Source organism: Bos taurus, chromosome 1 (genome assembly GCF_002263795.3).
Source record: "Bos taurus isolate L1 Dominette 01449 registration number 42190680 breed Hereford chromosome 1, ARS-UCD2.0, whole genome shotgun sequence".
Taxonomy (NCBI): Eukaryota; Metazoa; Chordata; class Mammalia; order Artiodactyla; family Bovidae; genus Bos; species Bos taurus.
The window spans coordinates 141,467,339-141,493,406 of record NC_037328.1 but is presented as its reverse complement, the minus strand read 5'-3'; the positions used below and the strand labels follow the sequence as shown (position 1 = coordinate 141,493,406).

At 41.0% G+C, this 26,068-nt stretch overlaps 1 protein-coding gene and 1 non-coding gene across 2 annotated transcripts in view; one reads left to right on the top strand and one right to left on the bottom strand.

Moving 5' to 3' along the window:
* Positions 1-6,259: 6,259 nt before the first annotated feature.
* The window catches only part of BACE2 (beta-secretase 2), a 105,551-nt gene continuing 85,742 nt past the window's right edge, over positions 6,260-26,068 (bottom strand). The window contains exon 9 of the mRNA NM_001206062.3: positions 6,260-6,739. Within this exon, the coding sequence (NP_001192991.1) occupies positions 6,486-6,739 (254 nt within the window). The 3' untranslated portion in view covers positions 6,260-6,485. The remainder of the gene's footprint in view (positions 6,740-26,068) is intronic.
* Positions 7,401-7,473, top strand: TRNAG-UCC (transfer RNA glycine (anticodon UCC)). Its single transcript has one exon. It is a non-coding gene; the product is annotated as a tRNA-Gly (tRNA).

Here is a 26,068-nt window from a genome sequence, read left to right as displayed (position 1 = left end):
TGTTGCCGACAGTAACTTCAGAAATGTGACTTGAACTGAGTGTTAAAAAAACTCCAAACCCAACAAGTTGGAAGTAGTATTTATTCAAACAAATCAGCTCTTTTATTTCCTTTTCAATGGTGCACATCTCAAACTGGTGGAACAGACAGGTAGAAAAATAAGATTATTATAGAAAATTCCACTTTTGAGGTGTATAACAATTTGGAGACTGATCAGTAACTAAGATAACCTCTTTTCAGATGACATAAACACCTCGACAGTCCTGCTCCTGGTCCTATGGTGACACAGATTTAAATCAACATGATATATTAAAAATAGAGGAATATTCCAAAAGGGAAATATAAATAACCTGAAGCATTTCCAGAAATACAAGTGACACGTATGAATTGTGTATTGAAGGATGAAAATCTGAGATACACACATAAAATACATTTTCTAAAGCACTACTTTTAGGACTTTTTTTTTTAAAGAATACAAGGCTTTCAACTCTTTAGCCAAAACATAAACACTGCTAGTGCAGAAAAGTCACCCTTTTTGAGAAAAAATCAGTGGCTACTTTACATGATTGAACATAGGGATTTTAAACTTTAAGTATATTTAATGGTGCAAATTAACAGACATAGTAGGAAATACATCATTCTAGATCACAAAACTTCATCTTTTATTAGCACATGGTAAATCTCATCCATTTTTCCCCCTCTCATTATGCTAATTCCAACCCTAAACTTCCAGCCTCATTGATAAGGATGTGTAAAATTATATCCACAGTCAGGAAAAAAAAAATTAAACATTCCAAGTCACCACTAGCAGCAAAGAACACCAAATTGTAAAAGAAACTGGGGTTACCAAAGTTTATTTTTGGTGATTCTCATTACAAGTGAATAGATTCTTAATTAGCTTTGCTTATTTTTCTTTAACTCACAAAGATAATTTTTGAAAAGTTTTCTTAACTTTCACTCAGAAGTGTTACTACCAGAATGTGAGGTGCAGGTGCAATTTTATTCTAACACATGAAATGAAGCAAGCTAAAACCTTAGTTATATCAGGAAACTTTCAACTACCTCTGCACCTAACATTTAAAAAACCGGAAAAAATAAGCCCTTTTAAGACACTTGTTTCTCATGTAATTCTGATCCATGTGTGCATCATGAATAAAAAAAGTAAAATTATTCCAACGGGAAGGAAGGAAGTTCTATGGAAAAATATCAATGTCAAATTAGGCTAGGTTCCAAAGATTTTCAACATTTCAAGTTTCCTTTTAATGACATCATCAATATGACAGCTGAGTTTGTATTCAAAAATCTATTTTACAAATCTATAATTTGTAATTATATAAGTTATAATTATAAATCTACATTGGCAAAATATTCTACTCAGATAGATATGTGTGGGGCACACCTGTGTGTTAGGGCTTCCCAGGGGGCACAGTGGTGAAGAATCCACAGCCAACGCAGGACACACAGGTTTGATCCCTGGGTCAGGAAGATACCCTGCAGAAGGAAATGACAACCCATTCGTACTTAATACCAGTAACTAGAGGTTTTGAAGATACACTGCATCACTAGGAGGCCTGGCTTTGCTCTCACGACCACATCCCACAGTGTTGCTGACTTGGGGCATCAGGCCATCTCCGCTCGCCCCCGGGAAGGTGTTCTTACCAAGGCTGAAAGCTGGGTTTGTGTACTAGCATCTCCTGAGTCCAGAGCTGCCCGAATTCTGACAAGGATGTGTACGTTCAAAGCCAGTGTGGACCTGTGAGGATGCTGGTGTCCAGGTGCCCTGAGGGAGGTTTCTGCTGCCCCCAAGCCTTTCTTCCTGGTCATGTCGCTGACAGCAGGTATCCCTGGAGAAGGAGTGTGCTCATGAAGCTGCAGGATTCTGAGTCAGTGAACTGGCCGGCAGGGCTGGGTTGACATGGCCGGATGCTCAGATCCTAAACTTCACCAGCTCCCTTTGGCTTCAGACTCTTGACCACGTCCCATGAACTTCCTAGGGCATGACCTTGAACCTGCAACCTAAGGATCATGTCCTGCTTGGGAGTTCAGATCTCTCCAGTTGTGTTAGAACAGAGGCGATGGCTCCAAAGCAAGTTTCTCTTTGACAAATTTGTACATCCTGAGAGGTTCCTTTGGAAAATTCCTAAGAAAGTAGGCTGCACCCCAAACTTGGGGGAAATGAGTTTCCTACGACATCCTGGGATGTTCTCAGTTCGTCCAGACGTTGGCCATCATCTACTGACCAAGGGATATGACCTCTTATTCCCATTGCCCTTCCCAGGTTCTAGAATTCTCCTAGTCCCAACCAGCACCTACTCCCTGTTCCTTGGATGAACCAGTCTTCACCTGGATCAGGTAATGCCAAGCAAGTGTAAGGGGCCACGTTTTCTGTGTTTCTGTGCTGACATCTAACACATGTTTCCAGTTTGAATGTTCTTGAAATTTGGAGTTTTCAGCTGTGTGAAATAAATGACATCTCCCATGGCTTCAGCAATGTTAAGAGTAAAAGAAATCTGCTGATTCCTGGAACTGAAGCCATTTTCCAAAAGAGCTAATTCCGCTTATTTTGTTAGCATACTTTCGATTATATTTGTATTTTCCCCTCTTCACTTTCAAAATGTATTTTTCCATCTTGCTATTTAATTGAAAAACTGCCACAAGTTCAAATCTGAAATTCTTAAAACCCACGGAAACTGTACACAACAACTTCTGTTGTGTGGAGTTTTCTTGGCCCCAGAAATCTAAGTGTCTCTTTTGGCAAAACTCATCATTTTACATTTTATGGTTGGTGTTTAGTTGTTTTGCCTAAAAGAGATAACACCCTCAGTGGCAAGTATTCCCTCTGAACAGTTCTGTTATCAACTCTAATAAGTTTATGCAAGAGAAAAATGCACTGGGACTCCACTCAATTATTTGCTTTCTGCTAATAAGGATGAAGTCTGTGAAACTCAATTATTGTTGTTTATGGAACAGGCTGTCAGGCAGTGATTTATTTCTAATGACATCAGGTGACACCAGGCTAGAACTTGGCACTAAACCATGCCTGGCAACTCCCCCAGTGGGGATCTGGTAAGAGGAATCTGACAAATTTCTATTTGAGAGGAGACCCTATTAAATGAAGAAATAGTCCTTCTGCTTCTCTTGAAGGAGATAATGGAATCCCCAAAGCAAAACTGCTTTGCAGAATCTACGGCCCAAAGCTCTGTGAAGTTGTTAATACCTCATTGCTGGGAGTTACTTTCACAGTTTTGAACTGTAACTGACCCCAAATTTATTTCGGACCAAAAAGTCTGCATTTCACAGAAGCAGGTAAGAAAAATCCTTACAAAAGTCTGGGAGAGGGCTGTGTTCAGGGAGACCGTCCCTGTTGTCACACACCAGGAATCTATTTCTTTAACACCAGGTCCCTGTGTTTTGGCTCATAAGAAACACAAAATAGTTCACCATGGTGATCACACACCAGTCGGTTGCAGTTCTTCTAAATTCCAGAGGAAAAAATAAATCAATCCCCATCTCATTGCTATTTTTGATAAACAGTTTCAGGTTCTGAAGACAGGGTTTCATTTCAGGCTTCTGAATAACTCATCAAGAATATAAAGCATCAGCCTATTTAAAAAAATACATTGTTCACGTAAAAACATCCTTTTTCTATCAGAGAGTTGACAAGGTTTTGACAAAAACCTGATGCTAATTTGCATCTTTCAGGAGAGGACCATCTTCCAGCCCCTTCCACAGTGTGCTGCCTGATAAAAATGATACCCCCAAAGGGCTGCTATCTCCTTTCCTGTTCAAAGCAAGCCTGCTTGAAGGTTTGCCAAGCGAAGGATCAATTTACATAACTGGAGGAGGTGCGTGTCACTAACAGGGTTTTGACTCAAAGTCCAAATTTCAGCAGCAAGGCATGCCAGGAAAACGTCCCAATTTCAATTGTCTATTTCATTCTTGTTGCTAAGTTATGCTTTTGTAATTTCAGTATTTCCATTAAAATGTCACATCCACTGACATCTCAGATGAAAAGGTAGAGGAAATTTGATAGGAAATACAGAGCATTATAGCAAACTTCATTCAAACACCCAAGCTTGAAATCTAACTTGCTATTATCAAGTATTCTGGGAACCATGCCTGCTAGTTGGTGGCAGGAGAGACGGTCTCCAGCTCAGAAACCAAACACGGGCAAATGAAACAGAAGATGCCCGAGTAAAGCAATAAGCAGCAGAATTAACCGGGTCGTATATACAATCACCTCCTTTTATTTCAGGAGTTTGGGTTTTTCAGAGCAAGGGGAAGGTACTGTCAAGAGGTGTCACCTTCACATCCAGGTAAAGTGGACCACTAAACAGGAACCCATGAAAAAGCCAAGAGGGCAAAAAGAGAATTGGACTTCCCAGAGATTTCTATCTCTGAAATGTATTTTGAAATTATTACCTCTCAACTAGCTGAGGCTGGAAATGGCAATGAACTTCTGATGACAATGTCCTGTTCTCATCCCATTTCAAGAGGGCCCCATTCTCACCACAGCCACACCTGAAGGCATCTTAAAGAACACAGAAGATCCATGTTCTAAGATGTAACTCAGTCCTTTGCCACAAGACTGAGTGGCCCTGGGGCCCACTTAGTGTCCGCGAGGACACCAAGACACACATCAATGGCCCTGCATCTCTCCGGCACAGTCATCTTTGGCAGGGTCATCTATTTCTCAATATGGACGTGACTTGGGGAGACAGTGAACCAGGCAGGTGACTGAAACATCCACAGGAACACGAACAACATCCCAGCCAGAGGCAATGCTTCAGTGAGCCCTTCCGGGTTTGTAGTGTATATCTGACCCACCCCAACAGTGATGCAAAGGGACCCTTGAACTTGGCACACAGCAAGAGAAAGGATATTGCCTTTAAACCCTTCTTGTAATGACCTCAAGTTAAAGGCTTCTGCTTTTCTTTGCCAAAGTCCTCAAATAAATGCTAGCAAGTGTGGAGTTCCCCAAACAAGGAAACCACCGCACACCTGACTCATCACCAAAGACTGAACATGCCAAAGGGAAGAAGCATGTAGGTCAGCTGCTTGTCGCACCTGGTCAAGCTGTTTCAGCTGGGTGTGCTTGAGCCTTGGCGGTTCTGCGCACAGAAGCTCATGGTTCCAAAGCACAGGAAAAAGTAGAAATTCCCTCACATCCTCGGAGAGCTGGTCAGGGATATGGGCACTGAGCCATGTCTCTATTTCCCAAAAGAATAATCAGCAACCTACCTTCAGGGGAGACCTGGAAAAGCAACAGTTAAGCTATTGAAAGAGAATCTGTTTTTCTCCTTCATACGGTGTTTATTCATTTTGGGTAAGAGTAAGCGTATGTGATGATAACCAGCTCCGTGACAGAACATCTCCAGATTGATCTGCAGTTCAGCACCTATTGCGTTTCTCCTGCTGGAAAGAGGATTCTTTAGGTGGGGGCAATGGCTGGAACCAGGCTGCCTGTACCCTCAGCAGGCACAGGACCCTGGGCCAAGTGTTGACAGAGGTAGTTTTTACTTTCATACCCATAGTACTATGCAAGTATTGAGTACAAAGAGTAGGCTTCCTTTGCATTTGAAGGCTTTCTGTCTTCAGAAGAGGCTGGTGGAGACTTGAGTGATCATCTCTTCCTAGTAGAGTCCAGCTCGCCTTCAGATCACAGGGAGACCCAGGACTTCCCGGGTGGTGCTAGTGGTAAAGACCCCCCCTGCCAATGCAGGAGATGCAAGAGCTGTGAGTTCGATCCCTGGGACAGGAAGATCTCCTGGAGGAAGTCATGGCAACCCACTCCAGTATTCTTGCCTGGGGAACCCGGTGGAGAGAGGAGCCTGGCGGGCGACAGTCCATAGTGTCACCAAGAGTTGGACACAACTGAAGCGACTGAACACGCAGGCAGAGCCCAGAGAGACCCAGAAAAGGGGCCTGATGCTCTCCTTCCAACTCAGAAAGGGGCAGGATGTTTTTTTATCATCAGGCCCCAGACTACTTCTCCCACTGTCATATTGCAAACCTTTTTGTATCACTTTGACGCAGATGGATCCTGGTACAAAATACCCTTAAATGTGATCAATACAAAAAGCTTCCCATTAGCTAAGAAGAGTTATAAAGTATATGCACTTATTTCTCCAGACATAGAAGGGAAAAGAGAACAAGCCAAGGCTTGTGTAGTTTTTTTTTTGGGGGGCGGGGTGGGGGGCGGCACACCCAAATAGTTTGGCATAACCAGCTACATAAAGCCTGAAGCCCAATTCACTCTGTTTTGATTAAGAATGAGGTGCTTTTTTATTATCATTTTCCTTGGAAGTAGGGGAGAAAGAGGAAGCTATAAAGTCAAGAATCAAAATACAGTGAATCTGGAAGGCATCTGGAAGCAAAACAGAGATTTAAGACTAGTGCGCACAGGAAGAAGCCTTGCCTTATAACCCCTGCCTGCTGCACTGAATCGTCTTAATTGTCGAGTTCACGGTCACTAGGCTTTTCTCTTCATTTCCAGCGATGCCGTACGAGCGAGGACTCATCGTTGACCACCTCGGGATCTCGGGGGTGATGCCTACACCGGACCGGAAGTAGCAGCAGGGTGATTAAAACGAGAAGGATGACTCCACACACGCTCATGAGAGTATAGGAGACAATCCACAAAACAGGCTCGTTCAACGGCAGGGCAGGGACGCAGTTGCTGGCTATGTCCTCTGTTGAGAAAGGCCCAGAAATTTCAGACACCGGAGCACCTGCGATTTCTGAGGAGACAGAAGGGGGAAAAGCCACAGCTATGAAACGAGCAGTCATCTCTATCACATGACACAAGAGACAACCGTTTGCTTTATCAGCCACAGTCAAGTCACATTGGCTCTCATGTTCCAAAGGCCCCAGAGTCTGAGCGCACACCAGGGAGGTCTCGGTGGCCGTGTGCCTTCAGAGGGTCCAGTCCCCTTCTTGCTGGAGTGACAGTGTGTCTCAAGGTCTGCAGGTGCTGAACCCACATGGCAGAGAGCAATGTGTGGAAGGACACTGAAGCATCAGGTCCTTCACGACAGAACGGAGCACCAGGCAGGTGAGCATGTACCACTCAGAGCCCACTGGTGAGTCGCGTGGCTGTGTGCCCTCAGTGGAGATGGGCAAGGAAGAGTAAAAAGCATCTAGAACAGAAAACTCAGCTGCACCTGCCAGAATCATGGGGATTTACCCTGTGGAGTCACCCTGAGTTCCTGCTCCGTGGTCGATTCCATAGTAGGTAACATGCCTACATCAGCCTGACCCACACTCCTAATGGGTTCCAAGACCAGCGGGGTCAGCCTGGCCCAGGAGACTTTTCCCCACCCCACACTTGCCCCACACTTAGACTTGTACACATCTCCAGTGTACACAGTGCCCAGAATCAACAGAGGTAAATGAGGGACTTCCCTGGTGGTTCAGTGGTTAAGACTTTGCACTTCCATTGCAGGGGGAGTGGGTTCAATCCCTACTCAGGGAACTAAGATCCCACATGCCTTGAGGTGAAAAAAATAAAATAAAAAGAGTGTTAAATGAGTATACCAGTGGATTTAGGACATAGTTGGTAACAAGGAAAAAAAAAAAAAAAAACCAAAACAGCTACAATTCTACCCATTACTTTGCAAACTGATTCCTGAAAAGCATTCTCCCTGGAGAAGGACTTCCTAAAGCAGGTTTGGGGATCACTAGTATTTCATTTGTCTGTACTAGACTGATCTGCTCCTTTCCAAGTATAGAATTTACTTGGCATCCCAAGTTTTACTTGGAAAAAGAAAAAGGCCTCATTTAAACTGACTCATTTAAACCCATTTAAACTGACTGCTAAGCATTTAATTTTCCTATAGGTAAAGCCTCAAGATCCTAAGGCCTGCCCAGTAAGATCTTTTTTTACTGAGGGAAGAAAAAGTCAAAACAATAATGGAATCACAGCCTTTAAAGGTATGGTCTAAAGTGAGGGAAAAGACAAATGTGAATAATTTGCAAAGAGGTTGCTTTTTCTTACTACAGATGTGGATTCTGTTAACACGGATCCATGGCTTTTTCTCTTCCCAGGTGGTGCTAGTGGTAAAGAACCTGCCTGCCAATGCAGGAGACATAAGCGATGTGGGTTTGATCCCTGCATTAGGAAGATACCCTGGAAGAGAATATGACAACCTGCTCCGTATTCCTGCCTGGAGAATCCCACGGAAAGAGGAGCCTGGAGGGCTACAGTCCACAGGGTCACAGAGAGTTGGACATGACTTAAGTAACTTAGCATGTAGCATGCCTGACTTTTTCTAAAAGTGATGGGAGAGAAAAGCAAGAAACAGAACGTGCAAACATCTCTGAAGAGAGGGATGCGGACCTTCTGTTCGTCTAGACGCTCAAGTGCCTACAGCCATCCTCAGCTAATGACAGAAAGAAAAGTGAAGTGTTAGTTATTCAGTTGTGTCAGACTTTTTGCGACCCTGTAGACTGTAGTGCGCCAGGCTCCTCTGTCCATGGGATTCTCCAGGCAAGAATACTGGAGTGAGTTACCATGTTCTCCTCCAGGGATCTTCCTCACCCACAGACTGAACCTGGGTCTCCTGAATGGCAGGCAGATTCTTTACCATCCAAGCCATAGGGAAGCCCTAGAGCATTTAACAAACATTACATAACAAGGGCTTCCCTGATGGCTCAGTGGGTCAAGAATTCACTTACCAAGCAGAAGATGCAAGAGACACAGGTTAGATCTCTGGGTCAGGAAGATCCCCTGGAGAAGGAAATGGCAACCCACTCCAGTATTCTTGCCTGAAGAATCCCATGGACAGAGGAGCCTGGTGGGCTACAGTCCATGGGGTCACAAAGAATTGTATACAATGGAGCATACACATTGTTACATAACAAAAATAACCTTTATTACAAAGGGATAGTATGGTAAAAAATTGGAAACTGTAAGTAAACAAGGAAATAAAAACACGCTCAAAATTTACCACTCAGAAATAGCCAATACTGACATTTTTGGATATAATCAAAGGCATCAGTTTTTTAAACAAAGGCAGAATCATGCTGTTCCATACACTGTATTTTCACTTTATATGTGATATGTCTTTTCATATCATTTAATTTTCAACCATGCTGTTTTTATGATTATACAAAAACCATATTATAGATGTATCAAATCTGCTTACCAATCTCTGAGTCCATTTAAGTGGTTTTTAATATTTCCACCACTGTGAACACTGACATATGAAACATCATGTACCTAAGTCTTTGCCCTTATTCATAGTTTGTTTCAGAATGAATTAATAAAGTAAAACTATGGGTCAAGGTACGCTCACTTTTAGGCATCTAGATATATGCTGACAACATACACACAAGAAAGGCTGAGACTACACACGTGCCCATCAACACAAGCTGGGGTGCCGCTTCTCACACTCTTACCAACATCAGCATCTGTAAGGAAGAACGATGGTGCTCAATCCAAAACCATGTCTGTAGTTCTTTGATTACTAGTTGGGGGCCCATTTGAAAAATACCCTCATTGACCATTTCTATTATAATTCCTATCTTTTTCTCATGGATTTGTAAGAGTCATGTATATAGTAAAAAACTTTCTTTTGTTGCAAATGTCCTTCCACAGTAGGCCATTTGTCTTTTCAAAGATTCATTTCCTTTATAAATAGAGAAGCTTTAACAAGCAATTATGAGAATGAAACATGCTTAGTGGAAAGATAATATCTTAATAGAACAAAGCACCAAGAAATGAAAAGTCACTTGAAACCACTTCTGTTTCCAGACAAGATGGAAGAGGGACAAGATTTACCCTTCCACTTGAAACAATTAAAATAATAGACCAAAAAAATATGAAAAAGATTCTGAAGATATTAAAATTTGGGTAAAGAGACACAGTAAACCCTGAGGGATGGAAACAGATGGAGCCAGCCTCCCAGGTACCCTTCTTCCTACACTGAGAGAGTTTCTGGGCAGTGGAACAGTCAAGGGTGTCACCCAAGTTGGGGGGACAGAGGCAGAAACCCAGAGAAGCAAAGGCTCTTGGGGTTTGCAGGTAGCAAGATGCAGAGGAGAGAGTGAAACCCCACACATCCCCAGAGGACTTCCCCGGAGCCGTCAGCCTAGCGCTGACCTTAAAATGAATGAGGGCCAGTGAAAGGATGAAAAGAAACTGTGCTTGGAGCTCACACAAGAATCATGTGAGCTCACACAACAATAATAATTCTTATGCTCACATAAGAATAATGACTGTGGCCAGTTATTTCCTGTTTAACTGCTTCCCACAGTGAAAAACAAAAACCCAGAAAAACTCACTCTTTAAGGGTACTTAAAGAGTACTAAAGGTCTTTCCTTTGTAGTAGGAAAGATTATCCCTAGACTAACACTACTCTGATGCCTCTGATAAAGCTTAAAAGCAAGACAAAAAAGGATCAAACTCTTTATGAGGAAATTAATTGTGACCCAGAACAAATCTCAAGAGTATTTTAAAGAACACAAAAGTATTCAGCACCCAACAGGGTAAAATTCACAATGTTTGTCATCTAATACAAAATTACCAAAGTGCAAAGAAACAGAAAAATTCATAACAGGGAAAAATTAATAAATTAAACTTTAGGAAGAAATAACACAGGTGATAGGATTATTAGAAATTATATTAAGTCAGTTATTATTACTCTATTCTACTTAGGAAATGATAGACAAAATATTCAGTTCAGTTCAGTTCAGTCGCTCAGTTGTGTCCGACTCTTTGCGACCCCATGAATCACAGCACACCAGGCCTCCCTGTCCATCAGCAACTCCTGGAGTTCACCCAAACTCATGTCCTTCGAGTCAGTGATGCCATCCAGCCATCTCATCCTCTGTCGTCCCCTTCTCCTCCTGCCCCCAATCCCTCCCAGCATCAGAGTCTTTTCCAATGAGTCAACTCTTTGCATGAGGTGGCCAAAGTATTGGAGTTTCAGCTTCAGCATCAGTCCTTCCAAAGAACACCCAGGACTGATCTCTTAGTCACATTAAATAGAGACATGTGCTCAGTTGTGTCCACCTCTTTTGTGACCCCATGGACTATAACCACCAGGCTCCTCCGTCCATGGGATTCTCCAGGCAAAAATACTAGAGTGGGTTGCCATTTCCTTCTCCAGGGTATCTTCCCAACCCAGGGATTGAACCCACGTCTCCTGTGTCTCCTACATTGGCAGGCAGATTCTTTACCACTGTGCCACCTGGGAAGTCCTAAAATACAAACTATAAAAAAGACATAAATCAAACTTCTAGGGATTAAAAACTACATTACATGAGATGAAAAATATACTGGATGGTGTTAATAGCAGGTTACACATTGGGAAAAAAAAGATAAGTGAACTTGAAAACACAGCAATATGAATGACTAAAATGAAACAAAGTAAAATACTGAAAAAAAAAAAGAAAATCAGTCACCTGTGCAACCATCCAAATAAGAGGAGAGGATGGGAGGCAGAAAGAGTATATGAAGCAATAGGAACCAAAAATTTTCCAAACGGGATAAAAACTATAAACCCACTGATCCAAGAGACTCAGAGAACCCCAAGTACAAGAAACACGAATACACTAGTGAATTGCTGATAACCAGTGTTAAAGAGAAAATCTTTAAAGAAGAGAGGAAAAGAAATATTATGTACCAAGCAACAAAGAAAAGGATTGTAGATGATTTCATGTCAGAAACTATACAAGCTCTAAGACAGTGGAGTGATATCTTTAGAGTACCAAGGGGAGAAACCCAGCCAGCCTAGAACTCTATCCCAAACAAAAGTATTTATGAAAAGTGAAGATAAAGCAGTGTTTTCAGACATATACAAGCTGAAAGAATTGACCATAAGCAGACATACACACACATACACTCATGTATTCATATTGAAATATTATTCAGTCTTGGACATCTTGCCATCTGAGCAACATGGATGAGCCTGGAGAATACTGCTAAGTGGAATAAGCCAGGCACAGAAGGACAAACACGGCACGATCCACCTACATATGAAATCTAGAAAAAGTCAAACATAGATTCAGAGAGTACAACAGCGGTTGCTGGGGGTACAGGTAAGGGGAGATACTGGTTAAGGGAGGCAAAGTTTTAGTTATGCAAGATGAGTAAGTCTGGGATTTAAGGTACAGCATGGTGACTGTAGTTAACAGTACTGTAGGCTTGAAATTTGCTAAGAGGGTGTACTTAAGTGTTCTTACTACCAGCAAAAAAAAAAGGAAAAAAGGATTATGTGAGATGATGGATATGTCAACTACTTTGAGTAATCATTTTACAGTGGGTTCCTCGGGAGCTCAGTGGTATAAAAACAGCAACAAAAAAACCTGCCTGCCAATGCAGGAGATGTGGGTTCGAGCCCTGGGTTGGAAAGGCCCCTGGAGGAGGGCATGGCAACCCACTCCAGTGTTCTTTCCTGGAGAATCTCCATGGACAGAGGAGCCTGGCAGGCTACAGTCCATGGGGTCACAAAGCATTGGACATGACTGAGCAACTAAACAACAATAAATCATTTTACAACGTACACGCATATCAAAGCATCAAGTTGTACACCTTAAATATACATAGCTTTTATTTGTCAATTTGTACCTCGATAAAACTGAAAAAAAGAAAGAAAGCATTACCTCAGATCTGAACTATCAAATGCACTAAAGGAAACCCTTCCAGCAGAAGAAAAATGAGATCAGGTAGAAACAGGGGTTTACACACAGAAATGAACACTAGAAATGGTAACTATGTAGGCAATTGTAAAATCTTTATTTCTAACTTTAAATATTTAAAAAGATAACTGATTCAAGCAAAAGTGATCACAATGTACTCCAATCTCCAATTGGAGAATGTACACAGTCTCCAACGCAGGAGACCTAAGAGATGTGGGTTCGATCCCTGGGTCGGGAAGAACCCCTGGAAGAGGACACGGCAACCCACTCCAGTATCCTTGCCTGGGAAATCCCATGGACAGAGGAGCCGGTGGGCTACAGTCCATAGGGTCACACAGAGTTGGACACAACTGAAGTGACTTAGCATTCACGCACAGGAGATTTGTAAAATATACGTGATAGTAATATTCTAGAAAGGACAGAGGCAAGACAGGGAAGGGCGGTTTGTAGGTTTGTTTACTACAGGAAGCGGTAGGCGTGATAAAGTAAATGGATACTACAAACCCTAGAGCCACTAAAATAACACAGCCAAGAGTCATAGCTAGTAAACTAGCCGAGGAGATAAAAATACTCAATTCAAGAGAAGATGGAAAAAGAGAAAAAAGGAACAGCTGAGACAGAGAAAACACATAGCAAGACTACAGACTCAAATCCAACCGTATCAATCATCTCATGAAATATAAATAGTCTACACTAGGGGTTTGTGAACTTTTTCCATAAAGACCAGACTGTAAACATGTTAATTTTGGGGGTCACACATGGTTTCTATCATATATTCCTTCTGATTTTTTAACAACCATTTAACAATGTAAAAACCATTCTTAGTTCACGGGCCATATGGAAGCAGGTCACATGCCAGATTTAGCTACTGGCTGGTGTTTGCTGATGTCTGGTCTAAGCACTGCAGTTAAAAAATGGGGATTGTCAAACTGGATAAAAAGCAAGACCCAACTATATGCTACCTACAAGAAACCCACTTTAAATGTTACTACTCAATTATGTTGAAAGTCATAGGATTTAAAAAGATGTATCGTGCCAACGCTCATAAAAAGAAGCCCAGAGTGCATATAATAATATCAGACAGGAGATCCAGAGCAGAGTACTATCAGATAAATACAGTAATTTCATAATGATAAAATGTTCAGTTCATAAACATGGCATAACACTAGATGTTTTTATACCTAATAACAGAATTTCAAAATACATAAAATAAGAATGGTAAAAGTGTAAGGAGGAAGAAACAATTTTACAAAGAGAGTACGAGATTTCAAATTCTTTTTCTTAAAAATAGATAGACAATAACAAAGGACATAGATGACCTGAACAATTCTATCACCTAACTTAACAATTATAGAATACTCCACCCACACAACAGAACATGCAGTTTTCAAGAGCACTTGGAATACTTACCAAGATAGACTATTTCCTGGGCCACAATACAACTTTCAATACATTGAAAAGGAGTCAACTTCTAGTAAGTGTGCTCTCTGGCAATGGTGGAACTAGACATTAGCAACTGAATGATGACTGGAAAATCCCTAAATATTTGGAAACATTTCTAAAACTATAAAATGCTTAGAAAAAACATAGGAGGAAATCTTCATATCATCAAGTGGAACAAAAAATTTCTTAGCTATAACACCAAAATACACAATTTATAAAAGAAAAACATCGATTGAGTCTTATTTCATAAAAATTAAGAATATGTCCTCTTCGAAAGACAATGTTAAGAGGCTGAAAATATTGGGAGAGAATATTTGCAAGTCCCATTTTTGACAAGAGATTTGCATTCTGAATATAAAAAATTCTGACTCAAAAATAAGAAAACAAGTGTGTGTGCTAAGTTGCTTCAGCACGACTCTGCGACCCTATGGCCTGTAGCCTGCCAGCCTCCTCTGTCCATGGGACTCTCCAGGAAAGAATATTGGAGTGGGTTGCCATGCCTTCCTCCAGGGCATCTTCCTGACCCAGGGATCTAACCTGAGTCTTTTTATCTCCTGTGACGGCAGGCGGTTCTTTACACTAGCACCACCTGGGAAGCCCAAGAAAAGAGCAACTTAGTATAAACATGGGCAAGAAAACCGGAAAAGATACTTCACCAAAGAAGATGCTGCTGCTGCTGCTGCTGCTAAGTCATTTCAGGCGTGTGCGACCTCATAGACGGCAGCCCACTAGGCTCCTCTGTCCCTGGGATTCTCCAGGCAAGAACACTGGATTGGGTTGCCATTTCCTTCTCCAATGCATGAAAGTGAAAAGTGAAAGTGAAGTTGCTCAGTCGTGCCAGACTCTTAGTGACCCCACGGACTGCAGGCTACCAGGCTCCTCTGTCCATGGGATTTTCCAGGCAAGAGTACTAGAGTGGGGTGCCATTGCCTTCTCTGAAGAAGATGGGTGAATGGCAAATAAGCACATGAAAAGATGGGAAAGCCTATTAGCCATTAAGGAAAGGCAAATTTAAACCACAATAAGACACCACTACCTACCTACTAGGGGCTTCCCCAGTAGCTCAGTGGTAAAGAATCCACCTGCAATGCAGGAAACATGGATTTGACCCTTAGGTTGGGAAGATCTTCTGGAGCAGGACTAAACAACAGCAGCAGCTACCTATTAGAATGGAAAAGACTGGCCATATCAAATGCTGATGAGTATGTAGAGGCACTGAAACACTCAATCACAGCTGGTGGGAATGGAAAATGATGCAGTCAACTCTGAAAAACAGTTTGGCGATTTCTTAGGAAGAAAATCACGTCCCCTTGATACGACTCAGCCATTCCACTTCTAGGCATTTATTCAGGAGAAATGAAAATTATGTCCAAGGACTTCAACACTAATTTTCAGAGCAACTTAATTTATAACAGCCCCCAAACCCAGAAATAACCCAAATATCAAAAGGTGAAAGGGGGTAAACCAATTATATCTGTGCAACTGAGTAGGCTGCAGTCCAGGGGGTCGCTAAGAGTTGGACACGACTGAGCGATTTCACTTTCACCTTTCACTTTCATGCATTGAAGAAGGAAATGGCAACCCACTCCAGTGTTCTTGCCTGGAGAATCCCAGGGACGGGGGAGCCTGGCAGGCTGCCGTCTATGGGGTCGCACAGAGTCGGACAGGGCTGAAGCGACTTAGCAGCAGCAGCAACTGAGTACTGCACAGCATAAAAGTGAATGAACTAGTGATACATGAAACAAAAAGAAGTCAATCTTAAAACAATTACGCTGAGTGAAAGAAGCCAGGCAAAAAGGAATGCATGCTATTATTCATTTATATGAAATTCTAACAAGGGAAAAGGAATCTGTAGTGAGAGAAGGCAGAGCAGGGGCTATCTGGGGTTGGGGTTGGGGGCAGCAAGGTCTAGGGGGTAGATAGAAAAGTACAAGGAAATTTGGGGGCTTGATGGAAATATTTATCATCTTATGTAAAACTTTTCAAATTGTACCCTGTAATGTGCACGGCTCATTTCATATCTCAACAACATTTTTAAAAAATCAAAAGAACAAGGCAGTCAAAAAATGCATCAAAGAATAACAGATGTGAAAATGATTGCATTCAGGATGAAAAAGAAAAAACAAAACCAACCCCAGATCTGTTAGGTTGCTAGCAATTGATTTTAGCATTGTTCTTTAAGTGTAATGCCCAAGCTTATACACTTTTTCATATCACACACACACCTTCCTAGACTTATGATGGGGTTACATTGCAATAAAAGCATGGTGAGTTGAAAATATCACTAAATCAAAAATGCATTTAATACACCTAACCTACTGAACACCCTGGCTTAGCCTGGACTATCTTAACTGAGCTCAAAACACCTACATTTGCCTACAGGTGCGCAAACTCAGGGCTTCCACTTGGCTCAGTGGTGAAAATCCACCTGCTGTGTAGGAGACCTGGGTTTGATCCCTGGTTCAAAAAGATCCCCTGGAGGAGGAAATGGCAACCGACTCCAGTATTCATGCCTGGGAAATCCCATGGACAGAGGAGCCTGGTGGGCTATAGTCTACGGGGTTGCGAGAGTCGGACACGACTTAAAGGCTGAGCATGTACACATGGGCAAAATCATCTGAGACAAACCCTATTTTATAACACTGGGTTGAATCTCTCCTGTAATTTATTGAATACTGTATTGAAAGTGGAAAACAGCACCTGTGGGTACCAAGTAGTTCTAAGGATATCGGTTATTTACACTTGTGATCACCTGCCTGACTGGGAGCTGTGGCTGCCACAGCCCAGCACTCCACAAGCATTGGACCACGTATCGCCAGCTCAGTGAAGGATCCAAATTCACACCTCGAAGTAAACTTTTTACTGAATGCATATGGCTTTCACACCATTATAAAGTTAAAAAATCTCAAGTCAAACCATCATTTAAGTCTAGGACCATCTGTACATATATATAAATACAATAAAAATAGTAAAAAAAAAAATCATCCAACTTTCTTTAATGTACGTGTGTCATTCTTATAATCAGGAAAGTTATATATCTTTTAAAAAGTTTTTGAGAACTAGCACCCATTTAAGGTTGTCAGACATAATGTATCATCTGGAGACAACAGACTTCTCATTTGCTAACTCAACATGAAGGGCTTTCCAGGTGGTAAAGAACTTGCCTGCTAATGCAGGAGATGTTAAAGATGCGGGTTCGATCCCTGAGTTGGGAAGATCCCCTGGAAGAGGAAATGGCAACCCACTCCAGTATTCTTGCCTGGAGAATCCCATGGACAGAGGAGCCTGGTGGGCTATAGTCCATGGGATCACAAAGAGCTGGACATGATTGAGCATCTGACCATAGCACTCAACACTAAAGGAAAGTTGATTTTCAATTACATCTGGGACTTCCCTGGTGGTCCATTGGTGACCTGCCAATCTGCCTGCCAATCCAGGGAACATGGGTTTGATTCCTGATCTGGGAAGATCCCACATGCTGTGGGGCAACTAAACCCACACACCACAACTACTGAGCCAGTGCCCTAAACCTATGCTCCAGAACAAGAGAAGCCACCGTAATGAAAAGCTCGCACACTGCCACTAGGGAGTAGCCTCTGCTTGCTGCAACTAGAGAAAGCCTGTGTGTAGCAGCTAAGACCCAGTGCAGTCAAAAATTATTATTTATTTAAAAATAAATGAATAATAAATAAACAACATCTAGAGGATATTTTCTAGAAATGCCACTCACAGAAAAGCCTGCACATATATTCAGTTCAGTTCAGTTCAGTCGCTCAGTCGTGTCCGACTCCTTGCACATATATTACACATACTATTAATTCTTTGGTCTCAGAACTTTTAACTTCATTTGTTGTTTAGTTGCTAAGTCGTGTCCAACTCTTTGTAACCCCTGGAATGCAGCATGCCAGGCTTCCCTGTCTTTCACTGTCTCCCGGAGTTTGCTCAAACTCCATGTCCACCAAGTCAGTGGTGCCATCCAACCATCTCATCCTCTGCCACCCCCTTCTCCTCTTGCCCTCAATCTTTCCCAGTATCAGGGTCTTTTCCAATGAGTCGACTCTGCATCAGGTGGCCAAAGTATTGGAGCTTCAGCATCAGTCCTTCCAAAGAATATTCAGGGTTGATTTCCTTTAGGATTGACTGGTTTGATGTCCTGAGAAGCCATAGTATACTGTAGCTAAAAGCATGGTCCCTGGGGTTCAAATCCTACTTGTCACTTATGAGCTGTGTCATTTTGGTCAAGTTATTTAACTTCAGTGCCCTGCAGTTTCCCCATCCATAAAGAGAAGATAATAACAGCACAGTCCTTGTTGTGTGGGTAATCAAGTGAACAGGAGGTAAGTACTTAGCATGGCGCCTGGAGTAAGGCCAGTGTTTACGGAATGTCAGCTGTTAACACACTGTTATTCTAAATTCTTTCACCAAAGTCTTGGGTTAAAATTTTAATCATGCATTTTTTATCTTATCGCCTAGGAGGTGAGGACCTAGTTGATAATGAATGTCTGAAGAAGATATCTCCTTTACCAACATTTATCATGGTCAGGTCCTTTCCATCATAGCATACAAAACAAAGTGACTTGTCCCCTTTGATGGATGGATCAGTCAGTACTGAGATGCGTTCTGAGTGGACATGGTTTACTAGAAAAGTGTCCTGGGTTACAGGACAGGTGTAATGGATTTGGTACCACCTTGGTCTGTAACTACCTGAAGTCGTTTACTATCCCGAAGCCTCGTTGTTCTTTTCTGTAAAGTGAGGAAGCAGGGCTGCCTAATCTATGTCTTTGGGGGCCCTTGGCTTTGGCATCATTTGGTTGTACTCTAAGTAAATGTCAGAGGCGTATCTCTGAGACTCTGTTCTTAACAGCTAACTTTCCTATTTTTAAACATGAACCAGAAGATCCAATTTCAACCTGCAGCAAAGAAAATTCACAGTGAAACGACTGCCACAATCCATGATGTGTCTCAGATTTTCTAAGCTGAAATCTATACAGCTCTTGGGTGCTAAATGTCTCAATCTATAAAAAGAGATGGGTGGTATTTCAGAAGCTTTGGATACATTAAGAGAAAGTTGTCAGTTTTAGCACTCTATTATTTTCCTAGCTTTAGGACACTTGGCCCAGGCAACAGAGAGGCAGTTGAAAGTATTGCAGTGCCTCATACCTATTCCAGGCACGGGAGACTGTGCTGAAGACCCCGGTTGGCCCGCTCCATGATTCACTGTGACTCCTGCCTTGTTTATCTGATCTGAGACTAGAATAGTGACTATCCGTAGGAGTGGAGGGTGAGTCGAGGAGAAGCAGGGGCAGCAGAACAGAAGCATCTTGGGGTCTTTTTCCAAAATACCCATCACCCTCCCACCCACCACCATTCTGATACAGCGTGGCTACAGACGGAGGTGAGGCTATGGAGCATGCATATTTTAAAAAGCTCCCCAAGAGGTTATAATCCAAGAGCTCCTACTCACTGCTCTCCTTCCTGCCTCAGCCCATCCCTTATACAGAAGTCTAATCCCAGAAACTAAGTGGTGTTTGACAAACACAGATTATTATGAAAACCAAAATAAGACCCAGGGCAGGGGAAAGGGGAGTTCCCAAAGATTTTTCAAGTGCTGGTTGATGCAAAGGTAGAACTTTCTCCTGCCATAACATAGAAATGAGAATAAAACAACGCTCAATTTAAAATATGCAGCTGAAGTCAGAAACAGACCCTAGTGCTGCAGTTTCAATACCCAGAAAGTAGGGGGCAGGGTGGTGGTGGTGGTGCCTGATGCCAGCACCAAGGAGAGACGTTCTAGAGCTGAGATGCCAGTGAAAGTCTGGCCCATCGGTACAGGGAGCCAGAAAATCTCTACCAATAAGTAAGCCTGACTCTCTCTGAGGTTTGAGAAGGGGTAGAAGTTGAAGGGAAGAGAGATTCTTCCATGAGAAATGGAACCTCCAAACCAGTACCTCAAGCATGGCTGACATATAAATTTATACAACTTGGTATAGAAACCCTATATTTGGTTTGAAAACACCCAACAGAAAAATGCAAAATTGCTTTATAGGAACATTTTTACAAACCAAAGTGCACTGAAGTCTCTCAGATGGGAAAATAAAAGCACTTTCACCAAAGATGAACTTCCCTGGTGGCTCAGACGATAAAGCATCTGCCTATAATATGGGAGACCCGGGTTTGATCCCTGGGTCAGGAAGATCCTCTGGAGAAGGAAATGACAACCCACTCCAGTACTCTTGCCGGGAAAATCCCATGGACGGAGGAGCATGGTAGGCTACAGTCCATGGGGTCACAAAAAGTTGGACACGACTGAGTGACTTCACTTTTCACTTTCACCAAAGATAAGTTCACAACAAAAAAATTACGAACCAAGTGAGAAAACAAATCCACCATGAGAGAACAGTCAGCAGACACGAAACAGGGAGATGAGCTCCCCTTCAACGTTAGAAAATACAGCGATCTGCTTAAATTATACAATAGCTGCGTTTAAAGGGATTAAAAGCTCACTAAAACATCAACAAGATTATTTTTTTAACTGAACAAGCTGATTCAAAAGTTCATAAAGGAAAAGAAAATTAAGAATAGCAGAGAAGTTTTGAAAAAAACAACAAAAGGAAAATAATACTCTACAACATATCAACTGAACAAAATAGTAAGTCCAGAAATAAATATATATTTCTCGAGTATTTATTTGAATTTGGTATGCAATAATAGTGGGACTTCAAATTAGTCAAGAAGAGATAGATCATTTGATAAATGTTATAGAAACAATCTGGTAGTCATCTTGGGGGAAGATATTTAATCTATACATTCTATGCCAGGGGAAACCAGATGTAAAAGTACTTAACTCACAGAATAATTTTAGTGAGGAAGATAATTTGAAATGGAACATTAAGCCCAAGAACCTTAGAGCAAAAGACTGATATACTTAAATGCATAAAAGTAAATAGTTTTTACACTAAAATTCATCAGAAGCAAAGTTTAAGAATCATTTACAATTGAGATATGAATTTTAGTGTTTTTCGCCCCATCCAGACAAATGTACACATAAAGAGCTCTTACAAATTAACACAAAAAACTAAAAACCCAACAAAAAACAAATGGGGAAAAGATCAGCGTAGATAGTTCACAGAAAATGAAAAACAAATGCCTTTAGATACATAAAAAGAAATTCAACCTCACCTATATAAAGCAATACAATTAAAACTACACTGAGATAATCTTTTCCACCCATCAGATTGGCAAAATTCCCCAAGGTCACCATGTTGGTGAGTCTGACTGGAGAAACAGGCCATCACATACATTGCTAGAGAACTACTATAGCCAGGTATAAACAAGCATAACCTGTTAGGAAAGCAATGTGACAATATCCATCAAGATTACAAATGCTACACCCTTCAACCCAGTAATTTTACTTCTAGTAATCCAACCTGGAGGTATACTTTCTTATGTGTGAATAGACATATATAAATGGTGTTCATTGTAGCATCATTGTAACAACAAAAGTTTATAAATAATCTAAATATCTATCAATAAGGATTAAACAAATTAGGAAACACCCATACAACAGATCATGATGCTCAAAAATTAATAATAAGCGAAGATTTTATGTACTCTATATGATTGACTTTGGGCTTCCCTGGTGGCTCAGACAGTAAAGAGTCTGCCTGCAATGCAGGAGACCCGGGTTCAGTCCCTGGGTTGGGAAGATCCCCTGGCAGAAGAAATGGCAACCCACTTCAGTATTCTTGCCTGGAAAAATCCCATGGAGGTAGGAGCCTGGTGGGCTACAGTCCAAGGGGTAGCAAAGAGCCGGACACGACTGAGCGACTCATTGGATTGGATAGAAAAGTAAACTAGTACATTTGAGAAAATACAAAATAGCATTTCTGGAAATGAAATATACAGTCAATGTAGTTAAAAACTTACAGAATAGGTTAAACAGATTAAACACAGCTGCAGAGAGAACGAGGCTAATACAAGATGTATCTGAGGAGCCCACACAGAACTCAGCAAATATGAGGAGAGAAAAATATGAATAAAAGGTCAAGGGATATGTAGGAAATAATGAGAAATCCCAAAATTTATTTTATAGGAGACTAGAAGAAAATAGGAAGAATGGATATGAGGCAATAGTGGAAGAGATATTACTGAGAATTTTCTAGGGTTGATGATGAAAAACATAAATTATCAGAATCAGAGAGTACAATGAGTTTTAGCAAGCTAATAAAATAACCTACATCTAGATATATCATGGTGAAAACTCAGAACACCAAAAATATAAAATTAAAAGAACTCTCAACATTGTCCAGGGAGAAAGAAAAGATTACCCTTCAAGATGTAACAATGGAAACGCACTGCCAATTATGATGGCAGGAGCATAATGAATAGCATCTTCAGAACACAAAGGGAAAACGGTCAACCTAAATTCCATACGTAGCTAAATTATGATTCAAGAAATGGTGAGGACTTCCCTGCTGGTGCAGCGGATGACAATCTACCTGCAAATAAAGAGGACATGGGTTCAATCCGTGGTCCAGGAAGATTCCACATGCCACGGGGCAACCCAGCCCGTGCACCACAACTTCTGCATCTATGCTCTACAGCCTGCGAGCCACGACTACTAAACCTGTGTGCAGTAAGTACGACAGCCCAAGCACCCTAGATGTGCACAGCGTAACTACTGAACCCACGTGCTGCAGCTGTTGAAGCCCGCGTGCCTACAGCCTGTGCTCCCCAGTAAGAGAAGCCACCGCAGTGAGAAGCCTGTACACTCCAACTACAGAAAGCCCGTGGTCCAGGGCAACCAAAAATAAATAAATGAAATTATTAAAAAAAAAAAGAAATGGTGAAATAAAATATACCTTTCACAAATTTTAATGAAAAGAAATCCTAAAGTACATTCTTCAGTGAAAAGAAAAACGCTAGGGTTGCAGAGTTGGACATGACTGAACGACTTCGCTTTTAGTGTTACACTGAGTGGAAAGATGACCATTTGCTTACCCATTCTCTTTTGTAGGAGGCTGTTCTTAGTTAGAAGGAAATGATAGTTTTATGGAACGACTAAATGAATGCAGTACTTTGGTCGGTTTTATGAATAAAGCTGTTTCTGGTCGTCTTTGAGTGGACATACATCTTTCTTTCTCCTAAGATGAAATTGTTGAGTCATTGAGTAGGAGTCTGTTTAACATTAGTAGAATGTTAAACCACCATTGTCAAGTGGTTTCTTTCATTCATACTAAACTACTGGAAACCCTTAACTGAGGATTAGTAGGGAATTCCACAAACCTATCCCAAATATTATGCTCAATGGTAAAAAATAATAATTACTCCCATTAAATTAAGGAAAAATATTCATTACCATTTCTATTCAATATTGCCTTTAAAAGCATCACAAAATAAAAACAAAATATAAAAGATTAGAAATGATAAAAATGTACTATTTGAAGATCATATAACTTTTCAAAGAAAATCCAAGTGACTCTAATAACTATTTTAAAAAAGGAGAATCCAGCAAGGTGGCTTAATAGAAGATTGATATACAAAAAAAATTGAATGCTTGTATACCAAACAACCCATTAGAATGTACATTTTTAAATAATCTCATAGCAATAGAGAGGTAATAAGTATATATGTTAAGACCTGTTTAGAGAAAACTACTGAGCATTGGTGTAAGACATGAAAGATTACCTAAACAAATGGGATTTAGCACATTTATGGGGAAATGACTCATACAGTAAAGATTTGATTTCTTCTTAAGTTAACCTACAAATTCAGTATGGTTCTGACCAAAATCTTGGTATGATTCTTCAGAGATTTTGACAAATAAAACAACAAAGGTAGACGGTACAATTTTAAAGAAGAATAAGGAGAAAGAGTCAAACCCCTACAAGACAGTGAGTCTTCTTTTAACTACAGGAATTAAAACCATATGTTATAGCACAAGAATACAAAACTGCCCCTACTGGGACAGAACAGAATTCTCAGAAATAGACCCAGATATATATACATGGCAAAGATGCTATTAATGTTTAGTAGGTACCTTGCAAAACATATTTAACCTGAATCTAATCAAGCCTTTAGACTGAAGTTCAAGTATACAGGAAATTTGAATATGATGTCAAACAAACATTAAATGATACCATCAAGAAATACTCCAATAAATTTGAGTATGATCCATTCTATAAAACAACTGGCCTTCAAATGGGGAAACTGGACTATGGTTTAGATATTACATGATATTAGGTATGTACTGTTACATTTTAGGTTTCATACTGATATGATTATGTAGGAGGATATACTTATTTTTGAGATGAATAATGAAATATTTAGGGGTGAAATACCAAAACATTGCAACTTATTTGCAAATGGTTCAGCAAACCATGCTGCGAAGTCGCTTCAGTCGTGTCCGACTCTGTGCGACCCCATAGATGGCAGCCCACCAGGCTCCCCCGTCCCTGGGATTCTCCAGGCAAGAACACTGGAGTGGGGTGCCATTTCCTTCTCCAATGCATGAAAGTGAAAAGTGATAGTGAAGTCGCTCAGTCATGTCCAACCCTCAGCGACCCCATGGACTGCAGCCTTCCAGGCTCCTCCATCCATGGGATTTTCCAGGCAAGAGTACTGGAGTGGGTTGCCATTGCCTTCTCCCAGCAAACCATACATACACACATATACACATATGCCAATATGTGGCAAAATGTTAAAATTAAATCCAGATGGTTGGTATGCAGAACATTATTTTATTACTTTTACTCTTTTTGTATATTGAAAATTTTCACAGTGAAATATTGAAAAAACTGTTTGGAAAAGCATATAAGCAAAAAATGATGCTGAGAAAATTCAATGGCCTCAGAAAAATTAGATTCCTACTTCACATTTTAGAAGAAGATGAAACAAAAGTATATCATATCTTTAGAAGAAAAATAATTTCTATTTTTTTAGAGCAAGAAAGAATTTCTCAAAAAAGGTACAGAATAAGAGCCTTAAAAAGGGATTAGTAAATTCTATTTCACTAATTAAAAAGCATAAATAAAAGAGACCAAACCCAAGAAAAGCCAGAGGGATTAGGAGAAAATAATTGCCATGTACATAACCCAGAAAAATAGCTTCTCGAATATAGAAAGAACTTAGGCATGTCAATAAAAACTAAATAGAGAAATGTGCACAAATTGCTACCAGAAAAATTCACTATCAGATAAAAAGGTTAAACAGTCCATAGACATATCAAAAGTTATGTAATTTTAGGAGGAGTTAATTTAAATGTGACACTATATCACATACGTATTGACAAAAATAAAACGAAATGAATATGGTAATATTTTGACAGAATGAAAATTCTTGTATAACTCTAGTAGTCCAGCTGCTGCAAAGAAAAATATGACAGCACCCAGTAATCCTGAAGGCTGGCATACAAGTCACCTACAAATTCCATTTACAAAAGGTCTCATTCATGTGCACAAAGTTCTGAAATATCAGAAACAACCCAAGGGTTAATCAAGGTAGGACTGGCTAAATGATCTGGGTATACTCATATAATGGGAAACTGCACAGCAGTCACAATGAATGACCTGTACTCATTCAAACTGGAAAATCTAGCAAACATGATCAGAGAAAGCGTTGGCATCCCACTCCAGTACTCTTGCCTGGAAAATCTCATGGACGGAGGAGCCTGGTAGGCTGCAGTCCCTGGGGTCTCGAAGAGTCGGACAGGACTGAGCGGCTTCACTTTCACTTTTCATTTTCATGCATTGGAGAAGGAAATGGCAACCCACTCCAGTGTTCTTGCCTGGAGAATCCCAGGGACGGGGGAGCCTAGTGGGCTGCCGTCTATGGGGTCGCACAGAGTTGGACATGACTGAAGTGACTTAGCAGCAGCAGCAAGCAGCTTCTAGGTTTCCCTGGTAGCTCAGATGGTAACGAATCTTTCTGCAATGCAAGACACCTGGGTTTGATCCCTGGGTCAGGAAGATTCCCTGGAGAAGGGA